Source organism: Thunnus maccoyii, chromosome 19, assembly GCF_910596095.1.
Source record: "Thunnus maccoyii chromosome 19, fThuMac1.1, whole genome shotgun sequence".
NCBI lineage: Eukaryota > Metazoa > Chordata > Actinopteri > Scombriformes > Scombridae > Thunnus > Thunnus maccoyii.
Genome location: NC_056551.1, coordinates 4,898,817 through 4,918,563, shown reverse-complemented (window position 1 = coordinate 4,918,563; position 19,747 = coordinate 4,898,817). Strand labels below are relative to the sequence as shown.

The following is a 19,747-nucleotide window of genomic DNA, read 5'->3' as shown; positions in this document are numbered from 1 at the left end:
TGTAACTCAACAGTTAGTTTGCAATAGGGTCTCTGTTGGCAAGTTATGTAATGGTAAAACTGTTCTTTCAATGTTGGAATTTGATTAAATAGCCAGTTGGACTCTTTCTTCACTACCTCTCCAAGGAACAGGCTTTTGTTGTGACTGGCAGGACTCTAAAAAAGGTGAAGCTGCAACAAAAATACAAATAAGATCACATAAGAATAATTGATTATGCCTCCTATTACATGTACAGGTAAGCAAACATACCACCTCAGTTACAAATCTAATACTGTAATACTACAACAAATAATAATCATATCTCTATAAACAGAATCTATTTACTGCCAATGCCACAGGAAGAGAACTGAAATAGGATTTCAATAGATTACCCAACTCAAAACATGTGCTAGTCACACACGAGGTGAAAAGACTTCCTGCATGATTTACATCACATCCTGGCAACATAAAAGCTTGGACTTCACAATAAAGTGCCCTCATTTTTATGCCAAAGTTACACCACACTCCCCGCCAGTTACCAAATGTAGCACCAACTCTGAAACAGGTCTCTGGTAAGCCCTGGGAGGTTGGAGGGCTTCCTCAACTACACTGTTCTTGCTTGGTAAGGCCTTCATTACCCTTCCAATGAACCACTAATGTCCTCTGGCTTGTTATCTTTTTTAGCAACACCTCATCTCAGTCTTTGAGATCTGGATGCTTTGAATGCCACTTCTATCTGCTTTGAAGAGTACTCGGATATTCTCAGTGCCACTTTGCCAATAATGGGTCTGCTAGTGCTTTTACATTCTTACACTGATATTTAAGCGTGTTGCTATTTGAGAAGTCTTCTGGAGGGATTGTACGCTGTGTAAGCGTAGACTAAGCAAGATCTGAGGAGACTACACTAGAAGTGGCCTGGAATTGATTGACAGTAACTTCAGCCATAAACATGCTCAGAACCTCATGAGTGAGATTCCAGATTGGAGTAGCATTGAGTCTAGAATGCAGCATGCAGTTCATCCTCACCTGCCTCTCATGTTGGATGTGTGAGGGGGGTTAAAAACACAAGTGCATTTGAGTGAAAAGGTAGTTCTCTACAGTGGTCTCACTAACATGTTCAGGTGCAAGCTTCAAGTCCTAGGCAGTACAACTGACGTTGGTGCCACAGTCTGACTGCAGCTGCTTTGCCAGATCTTGTCGTCAGTGAAGACAATTATCTTGTCCAGCCTTTGTACCGTACTCTCTTTGACTACTTCAGTATTTTCTGTGGCCAGCACTCTGCAGCACAGACCTCAGATCAAGGGATGGTGAGCAACAGCAGCACCATCCTAGTAAGAGCAGGATATCTGCTGAAGAATCAAAGGCAGGTATTTCAGCCACTATAGCCCTCTTACAGTTGTGGTAGTATGCTGCTTCTGGAGTTGAGATATCATCTCTGTCAACCATGGGATTACATTCAGAGTTGGGAGGTGGACACTGAGGTTTCCATAGAGTCATTCAACTACATAGCCATGTGCTCTCCTACACATTGTACTGACAACTCCAGCACAAGTTTCCAGCTATATAGCTCTGCTGTTCCTTGGATCTTGAAGACGTTGAAGAACGCTGTCCCAGCTAATGATGCATTACTTTGATCGTCCAAGATCACATACATCTTCCTCCTTCCTTGATGACGACCTTGAGGGTAGATGTGGATAAAACCTTTGTGCATGATTTACACCATTACTAAAAACTGAGGTAGAAGCTGAGTTGGGTGTTTTTTCTTAAGCATTCTCTTCCCACCATGATCTATAGGAGACTCTAACAGCCTTGTTTCTTTTGACACAGGGCCTGAGTACAGGGTAGCTACATGCCTTTCACTGTCACACTCCAAACATTTTATTGCAGAGTTGCTATTCTTAGCCTGGTTGAAGGTTGAAGCACAATCCTCTGAGGAACAGACTTTTGTTGTGATTGGCAGGTTTTTAATGAAGAAAAGGTGAACCAACAAATACAAATAAGAGTACATAGAAAATAACTGATGCTTTTCTTACTGTTAAGCAATTAAACATACCACCTCCATTGCAAATATAACACTATAATGCTACAAAACTACTAATTATAACCAGTCTGTCTATATTGCCCCAGTCACAACATATGCTAGTTACAAACAAGATGAAAATACTTCTGCATTAATTACATCACTTCCTGGTTGCAGACAACAAAACAAAATTTGCACTTTACAGTAAAGTTCCCTGATTTTTATGTCAAAGTTACATCATAGATAAAATTCTAACTGTAGCATCCACTTTGCAGCTTTGCTGTATTTTAGCAGTACTGAGTATGACACTGAGGACTTCAAGTGTAGAAACTAAAAACTATAAAATTACCTTGCTTGGTCTCACACATTCCCTCCAAAAAATAGTGTAGATTTAATGTCCTTTTTATAAACCAGAAATATGCACTTCATGAAATTATACAGCAGTGTGCTGCTCAAAGGTTCATTACATTCATCATACACATACAGCTGTTATACAGACTTAGATGTATTGAAACACAACATAGTGTAGTAGAGCCTGACTGTACCAGTGCCAATTTCGGAATATTGCTATCAGATTTTTTTTAATATCTGGATTTTTATTTTTATAGAAAAACAGTTTTGATAAGGATCCCTTACATTTAGTTAACAGTTCTGACCAAGATATGTTCTGACATTTGGTCACAGATTGAAAACACATTTAAAAACATGCCATCTTTAAAAGTACGGTATGTAGAATTTAGTGGCATTTAGCAGAATGGACTTGGCAGAAATGGATTATAATATTCATAAGTATGTTTTTGTTAGTGTACAATCCCATGAGAATAAAAGTCGTTATGTTGTCGTTACCCTAGAATGAGCCCTTTATATTTACACAGGGAGTGGGTCCTCTTCCTTGGAGCCCGCCATGTTGCACCGCCATGTTTCTGCAGAAGCCCTGAATGGACAAATCAAACACCGGCACTAGAGGGCCTTTTGCATTTTTTGCAAATTTTGCAGCCACGATAGTTCTCCTACATGCTTGGAAGTGGAGGGGTATTCAGTTGGTAGTAAACTGATACAGTGGCTGAGAGTAAATGCCGCTGGAGGAACAAGACAAACAAGAGGTAGGGGATATGTGAAGTGTCTGAATCTGCGTTCACTGTCATTTACTCATCTCAAGTTGCAGCTACACATTAATGCATTTAAAGGCTTATCATACGCCAGCAGTATATAATACTCATAGACAGGATTTTACAGTTCTGGAAAGTTATTACTGTAGCAACAATTTAATCTTTTGTCACAACGATTGCAAGGTAAACAAGGTAATACAGCATTCATGGTACAAGTAATCCACCAGGAATATGCGCTTGCAAGTATGTGATAGACCAATGCAACATCTTGCCAGAATACAATTGCAGTGCTGCAAATGTTGAGCTCACAGAGTATAGAATAGATGGCATGCTGTATGCTCTCACTCACTTTCAGTCACACAGATGTCACATGACAGATGTCACACATTAACTTGGCCCCACCAGGAGCCTCCTCGGCATCCCTTGGGACAGAATGACCTGGTGATGGGAAGGTAGCAGATAGCACAGAGCTAAATATGGATACAGTAGAGGTGTGTGTGTGTGTGTGTCCAATAAATTTCAGATCTCTTTCCATTTTCTTTTGTCCCTCATCTATCTGGGTCATGTGAGTCTGGGAGCGAGGGAGGAAAGAACAAGTGAAGGAAATAAGTGAGGAAAGGGATAAAAGTGAGGGAGAAAAGAACACATTATTGTACTGCAGGGCTATATGGAGGGGAAAAAACTGATAACTAGAAGACCCCCTTCAGATATAAATGTACAGGATTTCCAGCAAGAAATTAGTGAAGGTGGTAACAGATTATAATTAGTGAATGAAAACCACACTTATTATATTTTAGAGAAAGTGAGCTGCAGAATGGTTAGTATGACACGACTCTGTGGTTGTACTGACGAATTAGTGCTGTGGAAATGTTTTGATAAATTTAGGATAATTGACAACAGGTAAATGGGGAGGATGTTGAGTTTCCATCAACTGCCAACATGGTGGACTAAAACATAATGCAGCCTTCTCTGTCCATGTTTCACTCCCGGACCCTCTCACAGCAGATGACATTTTGTTATATTTTGGTCTCAGTTCTGTCTGACAGCAAACAGCTCTGATCTCCTACTGACTGAATAACAGACTGAGGCGCCCAGACCTGTTAAAGATGAAAATCCAAAATTAATTAATAAAAGAGAACATTGCTAATGAGTCCCACTGTGACTTCCTGCTGTTGTGGCTTGGACTGGAGTTGGTTGTTTCTTGGGTTCATATTTGTATTCTGGTCAGAGAGACTGAGGAAAGGCGTCAAGGAGACACTTGAGCCCTGAGTGCACACGGAGGTACTGAGAATAGAGGGTTTGTGTTGTGTTTTGAAATCCTTCAAACAATTTTAAACGCTGCAACTTCTCTCTTCATGACAGGCCATCAGGAATCCTTCAGGTATTTCTGCTGGTGTCAGACTGGGCCAAAGATGGTTTTATCACAGAAGACTCACCACTGTGTAACTTTGTCTACTTTCAAAAATATCAGAGGGTCTTTTTTGGTTTTCAAAAACGCCAACAGAGTGGAGCGTGTTTCTCTTGATAAATCTAGTAATCTGTAAGTTGTGAATCTGGACCTTTGGGATTCTGAACTGTGAAGCAGCTAGTCCTGGCTGCCTGTATTTAATGATAATGTTGGATTAAGCAGCTTAACTGCAAAGCTGTCAGCAGTATCATTAGGCAAGATGTTCCCAACCTGGGGTTTGGCAGCCCCCCAATGGGTCGCAAAAGAAATGTCATGCTTCATTAGATGAACAGGATAGGAAAGCAGAAATATTACACTTCTGCAACACCAAGTTGTTCTTCTTTACTTTGCCCTAGTCTGTGCTTTTTTTTCTGTACCTAATTTAACCTCCTCAACCATCATAGAATTCAAACTCAGCTTGTAGACATGTGTGAAATGAGGCCATAGACAGACATTGCTTCATGGGTCAGAAGACAAAAATGTCAGGAATCACTGCTTTAGGGATCGTCTGTATCAAACATTTTCATATGGGACTTAATACCATAACTGGTCAACTGTGTAGATGTTATTCATAAATGTAACACCACTTTTGAATGTCAGAGCTCAGTATATGTGAGTGTATTAAGTATATCAATAATAAAATCTTTTTATACATGTGAGCTAAACTAACAAATGTATCCATAAAAAAAAATTGCCAAGTTTACCTTTGACATTGACCTTTCTCTGACTGACAGGTTTAAACTTGGGAGACCTTAATACCAAGCAACTGCATTATTTTATTTGATCATATTCATGTAGAAACAAGACCAACTGAAATTGAAATACTAGTCAGAAAATTGTCTTTTGGCTATTTGGCTCAAATCGTTCAGCCCTACCAGGAGACATCTGATTTTTAATTTTTTTTTAATTTTATTTAATTATTTTTTTAAATGTTGTGTGTTAAATGTGTTAAATTCCGTGTTCATCTGCCAAAGCCATAATTTGTGAAGCAAGAATTCCCAACAAATATCCACACCATGTTGGAAGTTTCACTTGTGATTTCACTTTATCTTTTAGATGTATTCTCCATCTTGCCATCTTCTCCTTTTGGTGGAAAATTCATGCAGTAATTATTTCTAGAGCATAGTCTTGACTGAATTTTCAATACAAATGTAGCTCAATCAAGAAGCAACAAATTGTAAATTTGTGACCTTCTTTACCTGAGACAGAAAGAGGCTTGGGTTGGGTGAACTTAATTTCATATTCATGAGCTGTGTGTGTATGGTTTTGGTCTTTCTCTCCTTCCCTTCCTATTGTTTGTGTCTTTCTATTCCTTTAATGTGAGATGTCTCATTAAAGAACACATTAAAAACTGTATAATGAATCCATCTCTCTTCTCTCCACTCCAGTTAAAAAGACTTGTGCGGAAGAGGACTTTGTATGTCGGAACGGCCAGTGTGTCCCGAAGCGGTGGCACTGCGATGGGGAGCCAGACTGCGAGGACGGGTCAGACGAGAGCGTAGAAATCTGCCGTGAGTAGTTGGTTTCCTTTCTGATGAACCTCTCACAGGAATCAAGTCAGAATTTCTTCTTAGTTTGTGACGATGGAAACTTCTCCATCACACCTCAGACTTTTGTATATTTAATTGCTTAGATATTTTTGAAGAACCATACTGGTGTTACAGCTTTCATCCTATTAATAAGAAAGTTTATAGTGCTGCTTCCCAAGATGAACTTTTTTCATTGATGTCTACCTTTCAGGCAGCCATTGAGTTTAATTTGTTTCAGTGCACTTGAAACTTGCTTGAGTCACAGTAAACACGTTGTTGTCCATATACTGTATCTCTGCGTTTATGTGGTTGGGAGAAACCCCAACATTCAAAACTCAGCTGTCAACTAGGAACCTTTTTGATGCATGAAGATATCAAATACTTTCAGGACTTTAGGACTTTGATAATATTATCTAAGTCCAACCTTAATTATTGAGATTTTTTTTCCCCCCACAAACTGAATTTTTGTATGTAATACTTTTCAGCAGCCAACTCTATGATGTTGGAGGCTACTCAGAAACATCTGAATAATCCATCAAAGAAGAGGTTTAAAAACAGTTCTTTGCAATCAACATCACTTTTTGTCAAAGGTAGTGCAGTTGAGTTCAAGTCTAAGCAACCTCAAGAAAGTTTAATGTCTATATTATGTCATTCATTCCTTTTCTTTTTTTTTTTATAGAAAGGTGAAAAACAATGCCTTTTATAGAAGGGGGAGAATTGTCTTAATCGATGTATAAAGTTGAGGTGTGTTTTAGGGTTGGGAGATGACCAATATCAGTAGCAGGTTCAATCTGGTCAGCCAAGTTTCTTTTTTGCTGATTTTAAATGTTTTTATCTTTAACAACTCCTGTGAAAAGACCTAAATCAACAGTGTGTCTGTCTCAATACTTCTCAATACTCTGTGGCTCTCAACCTCTGGCCCACTGGTTTCTACTGAAGATATAATTTTTAAAAACAGCTCACAAACAAAAGGCTTGGTAATTTCCTAAAACTGCTGGGCACATGAGTAAATAACACATTTGTGGAGGGCTGTTTTCTGAAGTGGAAGAATACACATTTGGTATTTTGTGAAGTATTTCTGGCAGCAGGACAGTGTTTGTGTGATGTGGGACTCAAAATAAACTATAGTGCCAGTTTTCATGGTAATGAAGGAGCATGTCACCCAGTACAATGGTGTGGCTCATTGATTTATTCTTAATAGTTTTGTACAACAACGGAGCATTATGGCACAGAGGAATAAGATGGATCGGGCTTTGGCTGCATAAAAAAACAAGTGCCTTATCTGTCTGAGACATTGAAGGTGTTCCAAGTAATTAATCTGAGATTCATCATTGCATGAGTATATGTTGAGTTTAAAGACCTTGTACTCCAATTTTGTCAAGTGACTATTTTTCAGTAAATGTGTTGCATGCTGCATGATGATGGGTCATTATTTATGCTGTATCTGCCAACTGAGAGAACACTGCAGTGCACAGGTCAGCTACTCCTTCTGTTCTCTATAAATTACTTTGAAGAAATTGGTTCATTCAGAGCTTTGCAGAGCAACAAAGCACACGAGTGTATATTAACAACAAGGCAGAACATGATCAACAATAAAATATGAAGTTACACAGGAGGTCAGACAGTGTGAGCAACCTTAATTACTGCAGACTCTGTGCCTGGTGAAAGATTCAGGCTAAAACAATAAACAGCGAGAACAAACTAACCTAAAAATGGTTTATTTACCCATTCAGGCTCACATCCTTGTGTTGCTGATTTGTAGTTAATATAGTGAATAAAATGAAACTAAGTGAAATATCAATGACCATATATGTACAGAATAGGCTTGCCGCGGTGGTTGATGTTACCGGTGTTACACAGTGTTGGGACATACACCCATTACATTACTTGCCCAACGCCCATACCATAGTATTGCTTTTTTCTATAGAAACAAACCCATTTATTTCATTTTCGCGTATCAGCATCCACGTTTATCAAGTAAAAAAACCTCCAATTTGTAAAGTATCAAGTGTGTTATCAATACTTAGCTGGACGACGGACGTTACAATGATAAACTGACAGTGTCTGCTCCGGTAGCGTCTTTAGTATCAGCAGAGTTGCAGCAAAAAGTAGCAGAGTGAGACACTCTGTCCTGCTGCTGTAAACAAATGTAATGCTAGCTGTTAGCGAGCAGCTGCTCTCATGACTCCTCGGGTCTCATCGCTTGTTTTCGTCAGCAACTCTCTTCTGGTCCTAAGCGGCGGTCGGCTGTACGCAGAGGGCGACCTGCTGGCAGCAGCCTGAAGCCCACCGTCACTAACTCTTAAAATAGGGAAAGATTTAAACTAAAAGTCTAATATTAAAAATCAAAGTAAGCGCTCTACGGATGAGCGTCATTGACGAATATCTTATTTTGTAAAATGTCCGGTGCAACAGAAGTGATTCTGTTCCTTCATTTAAGACAACCTGTTTGCAATCACTTTTCCATCTGCCAATCCTGACAAGTGTGCTGTGTAATCTGGAGATGCAGGGTTCAGTCATTCTCCATATGCTTTGCTCTACTCACCAAAGTCACCAGTAGCATCCGGCCGCATTGCGTTCTGGCTCCGTCGGGCTGCTGGAGACAATCTGCTGTCATTCTAGCATTTGTGTGTATGTCCACCATCTGTGAGCCATGTGTGACCCTTGCTCAACACCCTGCTGGACCAGCTCATGTGAAAGAGTGATATTCACTGGCGAACGCCTGTAATTGGTTAACTTAAAAATTAATTTTCAATTATGCATTTCATTTGTACTGTCTGAAGACGTATACTGCAAAACTATGTTTTCATGTTTGCAATGCAAGAGATAGTTGCGCATTTCTGTTTTTGTCGTCAGATGTTGAAAGTAGTGATCACGGCTCAAATGCTGCCTTAACTAGCAGTCGTTACCAAGCTGTTGCACTGCAGATTAAATAGATAAATTCATTAGTTTATGATACATACTACATTGTATGACAAAATAAAAAAAATGAGTTAATGACAGCAGCTGTACTGTGAGATTGGTTAACTTTTTTTTTAAAGCAGGCCAATTGATGCCTTTTTTTTTTTTTAAACAAAATAAGCCTTACACAAATGAATCAATAAAATTATTTAAAATTAAACGCCGTATTGTACCTTTACTGAAGCACTGTGTGTTCAGTTTTGAATTGGATTTAATATAATGTGTAAAAATGAATCGAGAAACAATGTAGCAAAATAACTAATGGTACACAAATTCATCAGTGTATATACTGTTTCATATACCACCCCTAGTTTTAGCAGAGTATTTCCATTTTATGCTACTTTATACTTTTACTGTTATACATTTAGTTACTAGTGACTCTGTAGATTCAAATTTTATGTCCAAGAACATATGATCACCTAAAAAATATGATAAATTGCTACATTTTAAATTACGCAACAGTGTGCAAGAATAAGATGCTTCAAACAAAATACACTACGGGAGCCGTTCTGCATAATGAGTACTTCTGCTTTTGATACTTCAAGCACGTTTTCATGTACTTTACTGTACATGTACAATAAACTTTGATTACAGGAATTGCAATTATAATTGAGTGTTTTTATGTTACAGAATGTATATTTAAAGTTTTGAGTTGGTTTAGCAACCAGCTGCAGAGTTTCTTTGACCATCAGAGTGCATGGCTTCTTGCTGTTTCTAACAGTATCTCACACTGTTGCAAAAAATTCAGAGAAGCACTTAAAAGCTGTGAGGGCGAGTCCCCTGTGAGCAGCACTGTCAAGAAAATAAGTTGTTTAAACAGAACTAAGGAGAGGTGTCAAGCTTTAAATGGTAGAACTGTGATGTGAGGTCTCGCTGAGGTGCTCGTTCAATCAAAGATGAGTCATGATGGAAAGTGTATGTAGTGAAGTCGCTTTTTAATGAGAATCTCTCGTCTGCACTGTCTTCACTGTGCTGTCATAGAGACAAATGGACTTCAGCGTCTCCTTAGGTATGTAGATAAACATCAGATGGAAGATGAAAGCACTTCAAACACTCGTTGGTGTGATGTTCACTGTGCTTCTTGAAATCTTCCTGAATGTTTAAAGCACTCAGGTTGAGTCTGTTGGCTTATAAATTTTTGTAAGCCAACTGAAGAAAGATGGTGTCTTTCATCCATGGTACTGTGAGTAAATCTTCAGGGTCTACCCTCAACTTCAAAATGGCAACGTAACAATGTGCAGAAACCAAAGTCAGTGGAGGACAAAGAGAGGCTTGCTGGTTTTCAGAAGCCTACAAGTCTTCATCAGCTAAATGAGTTGACAGAAATTTGAGACAAAATAAATGCTTGCTGTTTGTACAAAATGATCAAAGAAAAGGAATTTTTACATAGCTGTATACAGAAAGGTGCATAGGCGAATAATTGAGGAAAAAATCTAGCACACTGAATGAACTGCGAACTATTGTCATACCCAATAAAAGTTGAAAGATGTTGTATGGGCAGTACCCCAAAAAACAAGATTGATAACCATATTGACATATTTGGGAACACTATGTTTAAGGTTATGTATCCTACGTGAGTGTCTTACTATAGAAGGGTTTGTAAGCACATGAAGACAAATTTGTAATTTTGGGCTCTATACTGTTGATCATAGTCAGTGTTTTAAAGTGCAAAGCAGTCAAAATGTGCACCGAGGCATGCCAATAGAAAACTCATGGACTTAATTTGAGTATACACTCTCTAGATAAAGTGTTAATAATACAATAAGAGCTTGTACAAAGTTGAATTTCAGAAAAACAGAAATTGCTTTCTAGGTACATACATGGCAAGACCACAAGACTTTTAGAAATCCTAAATGTTTTTGTACATAAGCTCATGATATCAAATCTCTAAAATACTGACAGTATTACAGAAGTAGTGGGTTTGCTTCTTTTAACTGACTAAATCAATGAAGCAACAGAAGGTTACACAATAGATCTATTTAGTGTGACATGTAATTCTAGGTCTTCATTTGAACCTTTTGGGTTATCATTTTCATTTATTGTCACTTGTCAAACTGTCAGCTTCGGGCTTGGTAAAAAAAAAAAGTTATTGTCATTTTGTACACAAACTGGGCTCACTTTGTTATTACAAGTACTAGAATGATATATACTTGTTACACCCCTGAAAAATGAGGAGAAATGATCCTGGGAGTGGTAGGGTGACATTTTCTTAGTGAGAAATTTTACTGAAATCGTTTTAAAAATACACATTTTTCACAAAAGCATATCTACGAGAAATATTTCCTACAGCGGAGAATCCATACCAATTAAAATAATCATTATATCCCTGAGACATAAATCTCATTTTCTCAACTATTACTGGCAGGGTCAGACTGGGAACAAAATTCATCCCTGGAAATTTTCATCTGGACCAGCTCCATTTTTCCCCTAACATACACACGTATGAGTTGCAGAAAGCAATATCAGGCTATTTCTAACATAGGCTAAGCAATAGATATCAAGTTGGCACCCTACCAGCAGGAGTACTTACAGCTTTCATAAAATAATAAGTGTCCAAGAAATGGCCTCGAGGAAAAGTGGGCACCCCAAGAGGTGCACTTAAGATTTTATTCGTTTGACAGTAGATATAGGCAACCCAGCTCTCAGCACACTTCTGCTACAATCCGTAACTTCACAAATAAAATAAATATGACATAATCATATGTCATGAATGAAGTCTATGACAAAATGCAATGCTTTCATCATGAAACAACATAACCAAAACTTAATTTTCACACTGGACAAAAGCTTTCCTAATGATTGCTAGAAATGTGAGAGCTATTTCTAGTCAATCATCTGACATGGTGTTTGCAGCTGATCTGATGCAATTCACACAACAGGCTTAACAGGATTTCATGCTACCGACACTATGTAAACGTTCATTCACTGCTATTGTCAGACTGTGACGAGCAGCATGCCTGCAACCTATTGGAACAGACCCAGAGTGACTAATCAGCTGAGCCATAATAACACTCTCGCCTTGGCATCATTTAAAAAACAGAATAGCACAGCGGTCCTAAGCAGCTGATAGAATAGCATGTCCTACCTTAGGTCATGAGAAGACGTCTCATCAGTGCGCTCTTCTCTGCCATCCTGTTGATTATTCCATCAGTTTTTCTGTGTAGCCATAAGCATGAACACTTCAAGATGTAGTGCTCCCTAATCTATTTTTTTAAATTGTTAATTTTGAATTTTTTGAAGTTGGTAAGCTGCGTTCGCATGCCACTTGCATAACGGAGAGGGTCAGGTCTGGAGCTCCGCTGTTAACACTGTCACTACATGATGTTAGCAGTATCACCTGCTGCAGGTTGTCATGCACCTTTCGCTTGTCCTTGGCAGCAGCCTCCTCTTCTTGCCCCTGCTCTCCACTGGAGGCAGCCTGCTCGTTGTCCAGACTCTTTCTTCCTCCTCTTCATTTGGTGGTAGACAGTTAATGATATCACTGCAGCTAGGCATGCTAAAGCTAACAGGATTTTGTGTGGCAGTGGCATCAATATTTTGAATAAATGTGTTAACTTAAAACATTCTGCAGCATCAGCCACATTTTATCTTTTTCTTTTTCTTTCTGACCTTTTTCTGCTTTTCGGGACCTTAATCCAATTGTATAAGCTAGTGTTATTTTCGATTCAATCTCCAGTGTGTCACAAAGCAGGTTGAGTGTACATACCTGAGAACAATATAAAAATAAATGATTTAAGTGGAAAGCAAACACTACACCTAACGGTGAGGGCAAATCCCTTTTGCACTCTGCCAAAACAAGTAGAGTCTTTTAAACACCAGAGTTATTCAAAACCAAATGACTGAAGTGTTGCCAAAGGCCTCCCTGGTTCCTGTACTGTTAGAAAGATAAAATTAAAGTCAAAAAAGCAGTCACTGGATAGGCCTAGACAATGGAGTGGTAAATATAGTAGTAGAATAGTAATTATCTTCGAGTGCTATATTAATAACCCAGACATTAAATGGAGCTTTGGTTTGTCCCAGTACAAATCAGCTCAAATATTACTATCCCTCTGCTTTCACAATGTCCTCTGTCATCTTCATTTTAATGTTTTTGTTTTTTTTTCTCCTCACCTTTTCATCCTGTTACGTGAGTCAATCACCCTGTCTGCTCCACCCTTATCACACTGTTATTTATTTGTTCAAGTTGATGATTGGACAGTTCATTTATAATCATAGGGTTTAAAAATTACACAGCACATTTACACCCAGACTGTTGAAGTCAGGCAAAAGTCTTTTGATGTTTTTTGTTTTCCCAAAGTCAGTCAAGTCTTGCATTTGAAATAGATTGTACAAAAAGCAGTATATTGTCACATGTGTACTTTGGTTTACTCAAGCAGGTGTTTTGATGACAAATGATCAAGTTATCAAGTTCAAATACATTTTCTGGTTATGTCTTAAAAATGCTAGGATTAACTAGTTACAGCTGCTTTGTGTATGATTTTGAAGATTTTTTACTTTTCTGCACTTCAGTGGTTGTAACAAAAAAGACATTTAATTATGGCCTCTCCTGAGTTTTTTTTTTTTTCTGTTAGTTTTCCATTTCCCTATTTGGGCCCTATTTTAACAATCTAAAGCGCACAGTCTGAAGCGCATTGGCACAAGTGCATTTAGGATGTGTCCAAATCCGCTTTTGCTATTTTAACGGCGGAAAAATGGTCGCTCCGCTAGGCGCATGGTCCAAAGGGGGTTGTCCTTAGTCTCCTAATTAAGGGTGTGTTTTGGGTGTAACATGCAACAAACCAATCAGAGTGTCATCTTCCATTGCCTTTAACAGCCAGGTGCGCTTGCACCTTGGCGGATTGCTATTATGATGGTGCATTTGCCAAGTAGTAAGAAGGGACACTTCTCTGCAGAGGAAACTGCTTGTGCGCAAAGTGAAGGCGGACGATCCATAACAAGAACACTGGCTCCTGCTTCTCCTGAACCCTCCCCTGGCCCCAGACCACCAGTTTAAGATCCTGTTCATTAATTTGTTGTGAATGTATTTTCGTTTTGATTTTTGAAAAGGTTTATTTTTTTAATTACAGCTTTGGTTTCTTTAATATCGTTTTGTTCAGTAATGGAATAACAGCTAAAATCAGCAGGGTTTTAATTGCTGAAAGTATGGAAACCTGATCACTGTACTCAAAAATGTTAAAGAATATTTGTTAAATATTGTTCAAAAATTAAATCATTAATTTTAATCATGTAAAGAATCATTAACACAGTTATCAGGACTTAATCAGCTCTCCAAGGTTCTGATCCTGCTGCTGGCAGCAGCTAGAGGCTGTCCAGATTTATTTCCTCCTTTAGTTTAATCATTGCTTCATTTTGCTTCCTAAACAACGGTCTTAAACTAACAAAGACACTTGTGTCGCACTTGGCGCCATTGTGCGCAGGGCGTAAGATGGGGCCCTTTGTTTGCTTCTGGTGAAATGTATCCTCCATAACTTTTTAACTTGCACTTGTGAAACTTTTACACTGATGAAGTTGCATACTGAAAACTTGAATGAACCTCTGAAGGTCCAGCTGTAACATTTGATCTTTCCCTCTTTAGATCTAACAACTTCCTAACATCAGGCTGTGCTTGTGTACATTAAATGGTACAACTTGTGTAGGTCAACTGAAGGTCTTGAACAGCATTCCAGTTTGTAGTCCTCTCTGTCTGTGTCTGTGTGTGTGCGTGTGCGCGTGCGCACGTGTTAAGAGGTTGTGTTAAGTTCCAGTCATAGCTGCAGTGGTGTACGTGCAGATCAACTCAGCAACTATAGCTGTTACATCACTGTACTGTTTGACCAGCTGTTACACATGACTTGGCAGCAGGGAATGGAATCTAAAGTAAGTGTGTGTGTGTGTATGTATGTACACTTTCTGTGTGAAGGACTCATGCTGCAGTTGTGTTTACGTCAGTTTGCTTGCCTCAGTGTTAAATTAAGGAAGTGAGCTGCAGTTCCTGTTCACGTAGTCATTAACAAGTGGGATGTTAAGAGCCGTCCATTAATACTCAACTTAAAACCTGGGTTTTGGTTGACCATGTGTTGTGTGTACACAGGTTCACACTGTTGCTGTCAGGGGAAGGTCTTTGTTTGTCAGAGTCAACTTTTTAGGGAAAACCAGCTGTGGTGGTTCCAAATAGATCACTGTGTTTATGTAATCCAATTAAATTTTGAAAGGTTTCATAAGACCATTTAATAAAATGTAAATCCCTATTCATTATTATAGCTGAAAACAAACAAGGCTCTTGCGCAGCATATGCTGCTTTGCACAACACAGAATTCTATTAATACTTGTTGTTAGTTTCTACTTTGCAAGTCTCCTGTTTTCTAACACTGTTTAAGTCTCTAGTGATTTGACTACAGTGTTTTTATAACAAACCTTGTAGTTGAGATATATATTATATATAACACAGTTGTCAGGACTGTGATATGTATACATCAGTCACATCTTTCTAGAGCTCACATATATGAGCTCTATTTTCTGGTTCAGGTGCATGTTTTAGGCCCATTGAGCTCTTTTCACACAGAAAACCGGCTCCAAACAGGGAACACATGCTGACCTAGGTGTCTCCTTGAAGTCTAATAAGTGTTTACAGGTGACTTCACATTGTTGAATAGTGCAGGTGAAATATGTACATGCGATGTATTTTTCACCATAAATACATCAAATAGAAGATATTTGTGTGCAGTGTGTATTTCAACCAGAGCACTGAATACAGAACTGGTAAACTGTACAGCGGCTCTATTGTTGGAATTTTGTGGAGCTTAGCAATGGCTGAGTTTTAATAATAAATTGTGAAATGGCAGCGATATATATGTTTGCTACTGACACATTTTATTCAGCCTACTGTACGGAGGTCGAGTGGATCTGAGTATTGAAACTCGGGTATGTAGGTTCAACACATAATTTGGTTTCTTGTTGGGTTGAACTTGGTGAAGCTGCTCTGTAGTGTTTTGGGTTTTTTTTTAGTTCTCATGGCTTTTAAACATACAGTTTGTAGGTGTAGGATTCCTGTCACCCTTACACAGTGTGTCATGTTTGTATGTTGCCGTTGCTACCTACAGGCTTTGTAATTTATGTGTTCTCGGATTTTTTTTCCGTCCACTTGTTACGCCCTCAACATCCTGGCCTTGGGACTTTTGTAAGAAAAATCATAATCAGTAGTGATCTGTAGTTGTTACATGATGTTTTGTGTGTTGACTTGAACTGCTTTGCACAGTACATCACATGTATTCCTACATATAGATAGAATGGAAGAAATGTGATTGTGTGTCAGGTATCATGTAACTTGCCATTAGTTGTTAAATGAAAAAGTACTTAAAACATGTTTTTATTCCTCAAACTAATGCAGTGAAGAAATTATCGGTACCAAAGCTCAGGTATCGTCTTATTGACACCAATATGGACATTTTTAAATGATGCTAATCATTGATTTGGTTGGGCTTGACTTCATCAAAGAGCATGTATATAGGCAAGATCACTACATGATCAATGAACTAGCCTAGTTAGAGACCGGATACGTCTTGTGTGTCGTCATACTTTGAATTGAGATCACCTCTGCTGTTGAGACGCTGACACACCAGACTGGATTCAGAGATATAGCAGCAAATTGTCACCTGGCCTATCAACAAAACTATCTTCGTAGTCAATAATTGACTTATCTTTAGGAGCCACTTTTCAATTCCCTTTCATTTTCTGCTCCGCTGAGCAGCCCTTATCACAGTATAGTTTCAGTTTTTATATGGCAACAGCTTATCTCTCTAACATTGGAAGATCACATGGATAAGAGGCAAACCAGGTCTAGAAGCTGAAATGTCATCTAATAAACTCTGTTGTGTGAAAGACATGCATGCTGAGTGAAATAGTGGCAGTAGATTTTGAGTCACATTTATGCATTTTCAGTTTAACCTGATACTGTCAATATGAGGAAACAGTTGTTTTGTTACAGTGACAGTGCAAACATTTTTTTTTTTCAGATAACCTGTGGCTCAACAACACCATTACTACTCCAAAAGCTGTTCACCATTTCCAACCCCCCAGAAAGTCAGTTGTGCCGTGTCCTTGCTCTGTCCTCTTGTTATTTTTGGCCCTACTGTCATGGGGGAAACACACTCAAAGGCAACAAATAGAGCCAGTGCAGCTGTGTAATGACACCATACATTATAACGCTATCACTTTACACTTCTTGTATACTTCTGCGTAAGAATCATACATTACACTTATACCTGCTATTACCCATATTGAAAAACACAATGTGAAAAGTCCAACAAAAATCAGAGCTTCATTTAAGCAGTAAATCAGAATTAGTCATGAGAATGAAAGGCTTGAATGTGGCCTTGGAGTCCCAAATAGCCTGTGTCTTTTAAAAAATAAAATCAGGTGATTAGAGATGTGACTGCAAACACCTTTTTAAAACACTTTTAAAATTGAAAGTTTGAAATGAAACACTTTACTAACCTTTAATTCCTGGCATGTGTGTATAATGTAATGTGGCACTGATGGTGCATACCTCGGGGCCATATTGACAGTGATTCTCTTTGGAGTTTTCTTTTTTTGTCATGCTAACCAAGAATTAATGAAACACATTTTGCTTTTTCTAAAGGAGGAGAGGAGGACTAACCTGGACCAAAAAGTATTATGAAACTGTAGCTTTTTATTTTTGCCAATTTTATGGTTTCAACATTATTTCCCCTTCTTTTTTGTCTTGTATTTATTGTGACAATGTACAATTTTAAACATAAATGTTAACATTTGATGCACTGCACCAGAGTTAGCTTAAAGCTCATTTTCATCTGCAGTCCCTTCTCTAATGTCATTAAATATGAGACATTTATTGCCCAAAGCAAATTAGTTTTCCTTTCAAAATATGAAGCTATATAAATAGATTTGACACTGGTACACATCAAAGAACAAACAAAAGTAAAACATTGTGAGACAGGACAATGCAATATTAGAACAATTAATTGACCGTGCGTTTTGTGTTTGTGCTCACGTAGACATGAGGACGTGTCGTGTGAACGAGTTCAGCTGCGGAGCCGGCTCCACCCAGTGTATCCCCGTCTTCTGGAAATGTGACGGAGAGAAGGACTGTGACAGCGGAGAGGATGAGGTCAACTGTGGTAGGTGGACATAAACACACTAACTTGGAAGGGATATTTGTCTGTATGTCTGCCCCAGAATCATTTTAGCATGATCATTTTTACTACAGTACACATTACGGTAGAACTTCTGAATCACTTTAGTTAGTTCCTGGATTTAAACTTAAATGTTATGTTGGAGTCATGTACCATAGGAGGTGAGTAATATCTTTCAGCTGAATGGAGTGAATATGAACCCCTGGTTGCATGTCTCTCCTACTCAAGTGTCCGTGCGTTGGATCCATGTCCCATATAGGTGTGTCTTTCAGATGATCTTAAGGCCAGGCTAAACCTGCGCCTTGTCCCCAAATGGTCTAACTTTATTAAACAAGTTTATTACCATACAGCTGCTGTCAAATGAGAGAATGGTAAATGCTGTGGGGAATTTCATGATTACCAGTAAAGATTATGGTTTACAGTAAGAGTTGAGACACTTGATTTATGTGAAATGCAGCGTGACTGACAGCATGTCAAGGTTGCTAACATGACTAGCAAGTGGAGTTTATGCCTGGCCTCCATTTATTTACATCCTGCACTTTCTTTTTCATTTGTCCAGATCATGTTTTGCATTTGCCAGTGATTGACGAGCAACTGAAGGCAAACACCCATGGTGATAACCAAATATGTGGTCACAAGATATTCTCTGACTTTGAGTTGAGAAAGATTGCAGAAGTATCCTGATCAGACTCCTTTAATACTGGGTACTGCCGATACCTCCTCCGATATTAGGTTTACCTAAATGACACAGCTGCCCAGTACCCTCACTACAAACTGAAAATAAGTTAAAGGTTCAATGAGTAAGAATTAGCCAGAATTTTAGTTTAAAACGCTCAAATTCACCAAAATTATCAACAGAATGTGAATAAATAAGTTTTGACATTAAGCCAAAGACCTGTATGTATTGTGTTGCAGAGATATCTACTGAAGTTAGCATGCTAACCAGCTAGCTTCAGTCTGTACTGTCTCTTACTACCACTTTGTACCACAGGGATGATAGTGAGTCACTGTAGCAGTCTGCCTTCAGTCCAACATGAGAGGAAGAAACCAGACTTTCACTGTAGGACTCTTAATATGTCACTTTATAAAGTTTTAATATTTTTTCAGGTCATTCAGTTCACCCAAATAACGCCTATTTGGAAAGTTGCACCAGCTTATCTGATGAACTGCACTGGGTTGCATCAGCTATGTGAATGCTGGCATGAGCTATTTGGCATCGTAGCACATAAGTTGGACCCATATTGAAATATCATATCAATAAATTAGGTCTCTAATGGATTAATGTGTTGCAAAATGGCAGCAAGTAATGAAAAATGATGCTGTGTGGCAGAAAAACTGCTTTTTACCATTAGTGAGTTCTGTGACACTTTATGATTGACACCTACCCTAGGGGCATGTGAATAACTATTTAGTAGTTTCTCCATGGTGCAACCGCTTTCTGATCTGTGCAGCTCTTTGGTAATTTACTACTAGCTCTAATGTCTCCATAGCATTTTGATATTTTGACAAAGCCATAGCACAGATTCACTGTAAACAGCAAGCTTTACGCTATA

The 19,747-nt window shown here is 38.5% G+C and overlaps 1 protein-coding gene across 2 annotated transcripts in view; it reads left to right on the top strand.

Annotated features, from left to right (window-relative positions):
- vldlr (very low density lipoprotein receptor) overlaps window positions 1-19,747 on the top strand; it is a 72,145-nt gene that overhangs the window by 15,838 nt on the left and 36,560 nt on the right. For both annotated transcript variants that reach the window (XM_042395941.1, XM_042395942.1), the window contains exons 3-4: window positions 5,944-6,066; window positions 18,057-18,179. In XM_042395941.1, coding sequence (XP_042251875.1) covers window positions 5,944-6,066; window positions 18,057-18,179 — 246 coding nt within the window. The remainder of the gene's footprint in view (window positions 1-5,943; window positions 6,067-18,056; window positions 18,180-19,747) is intronic.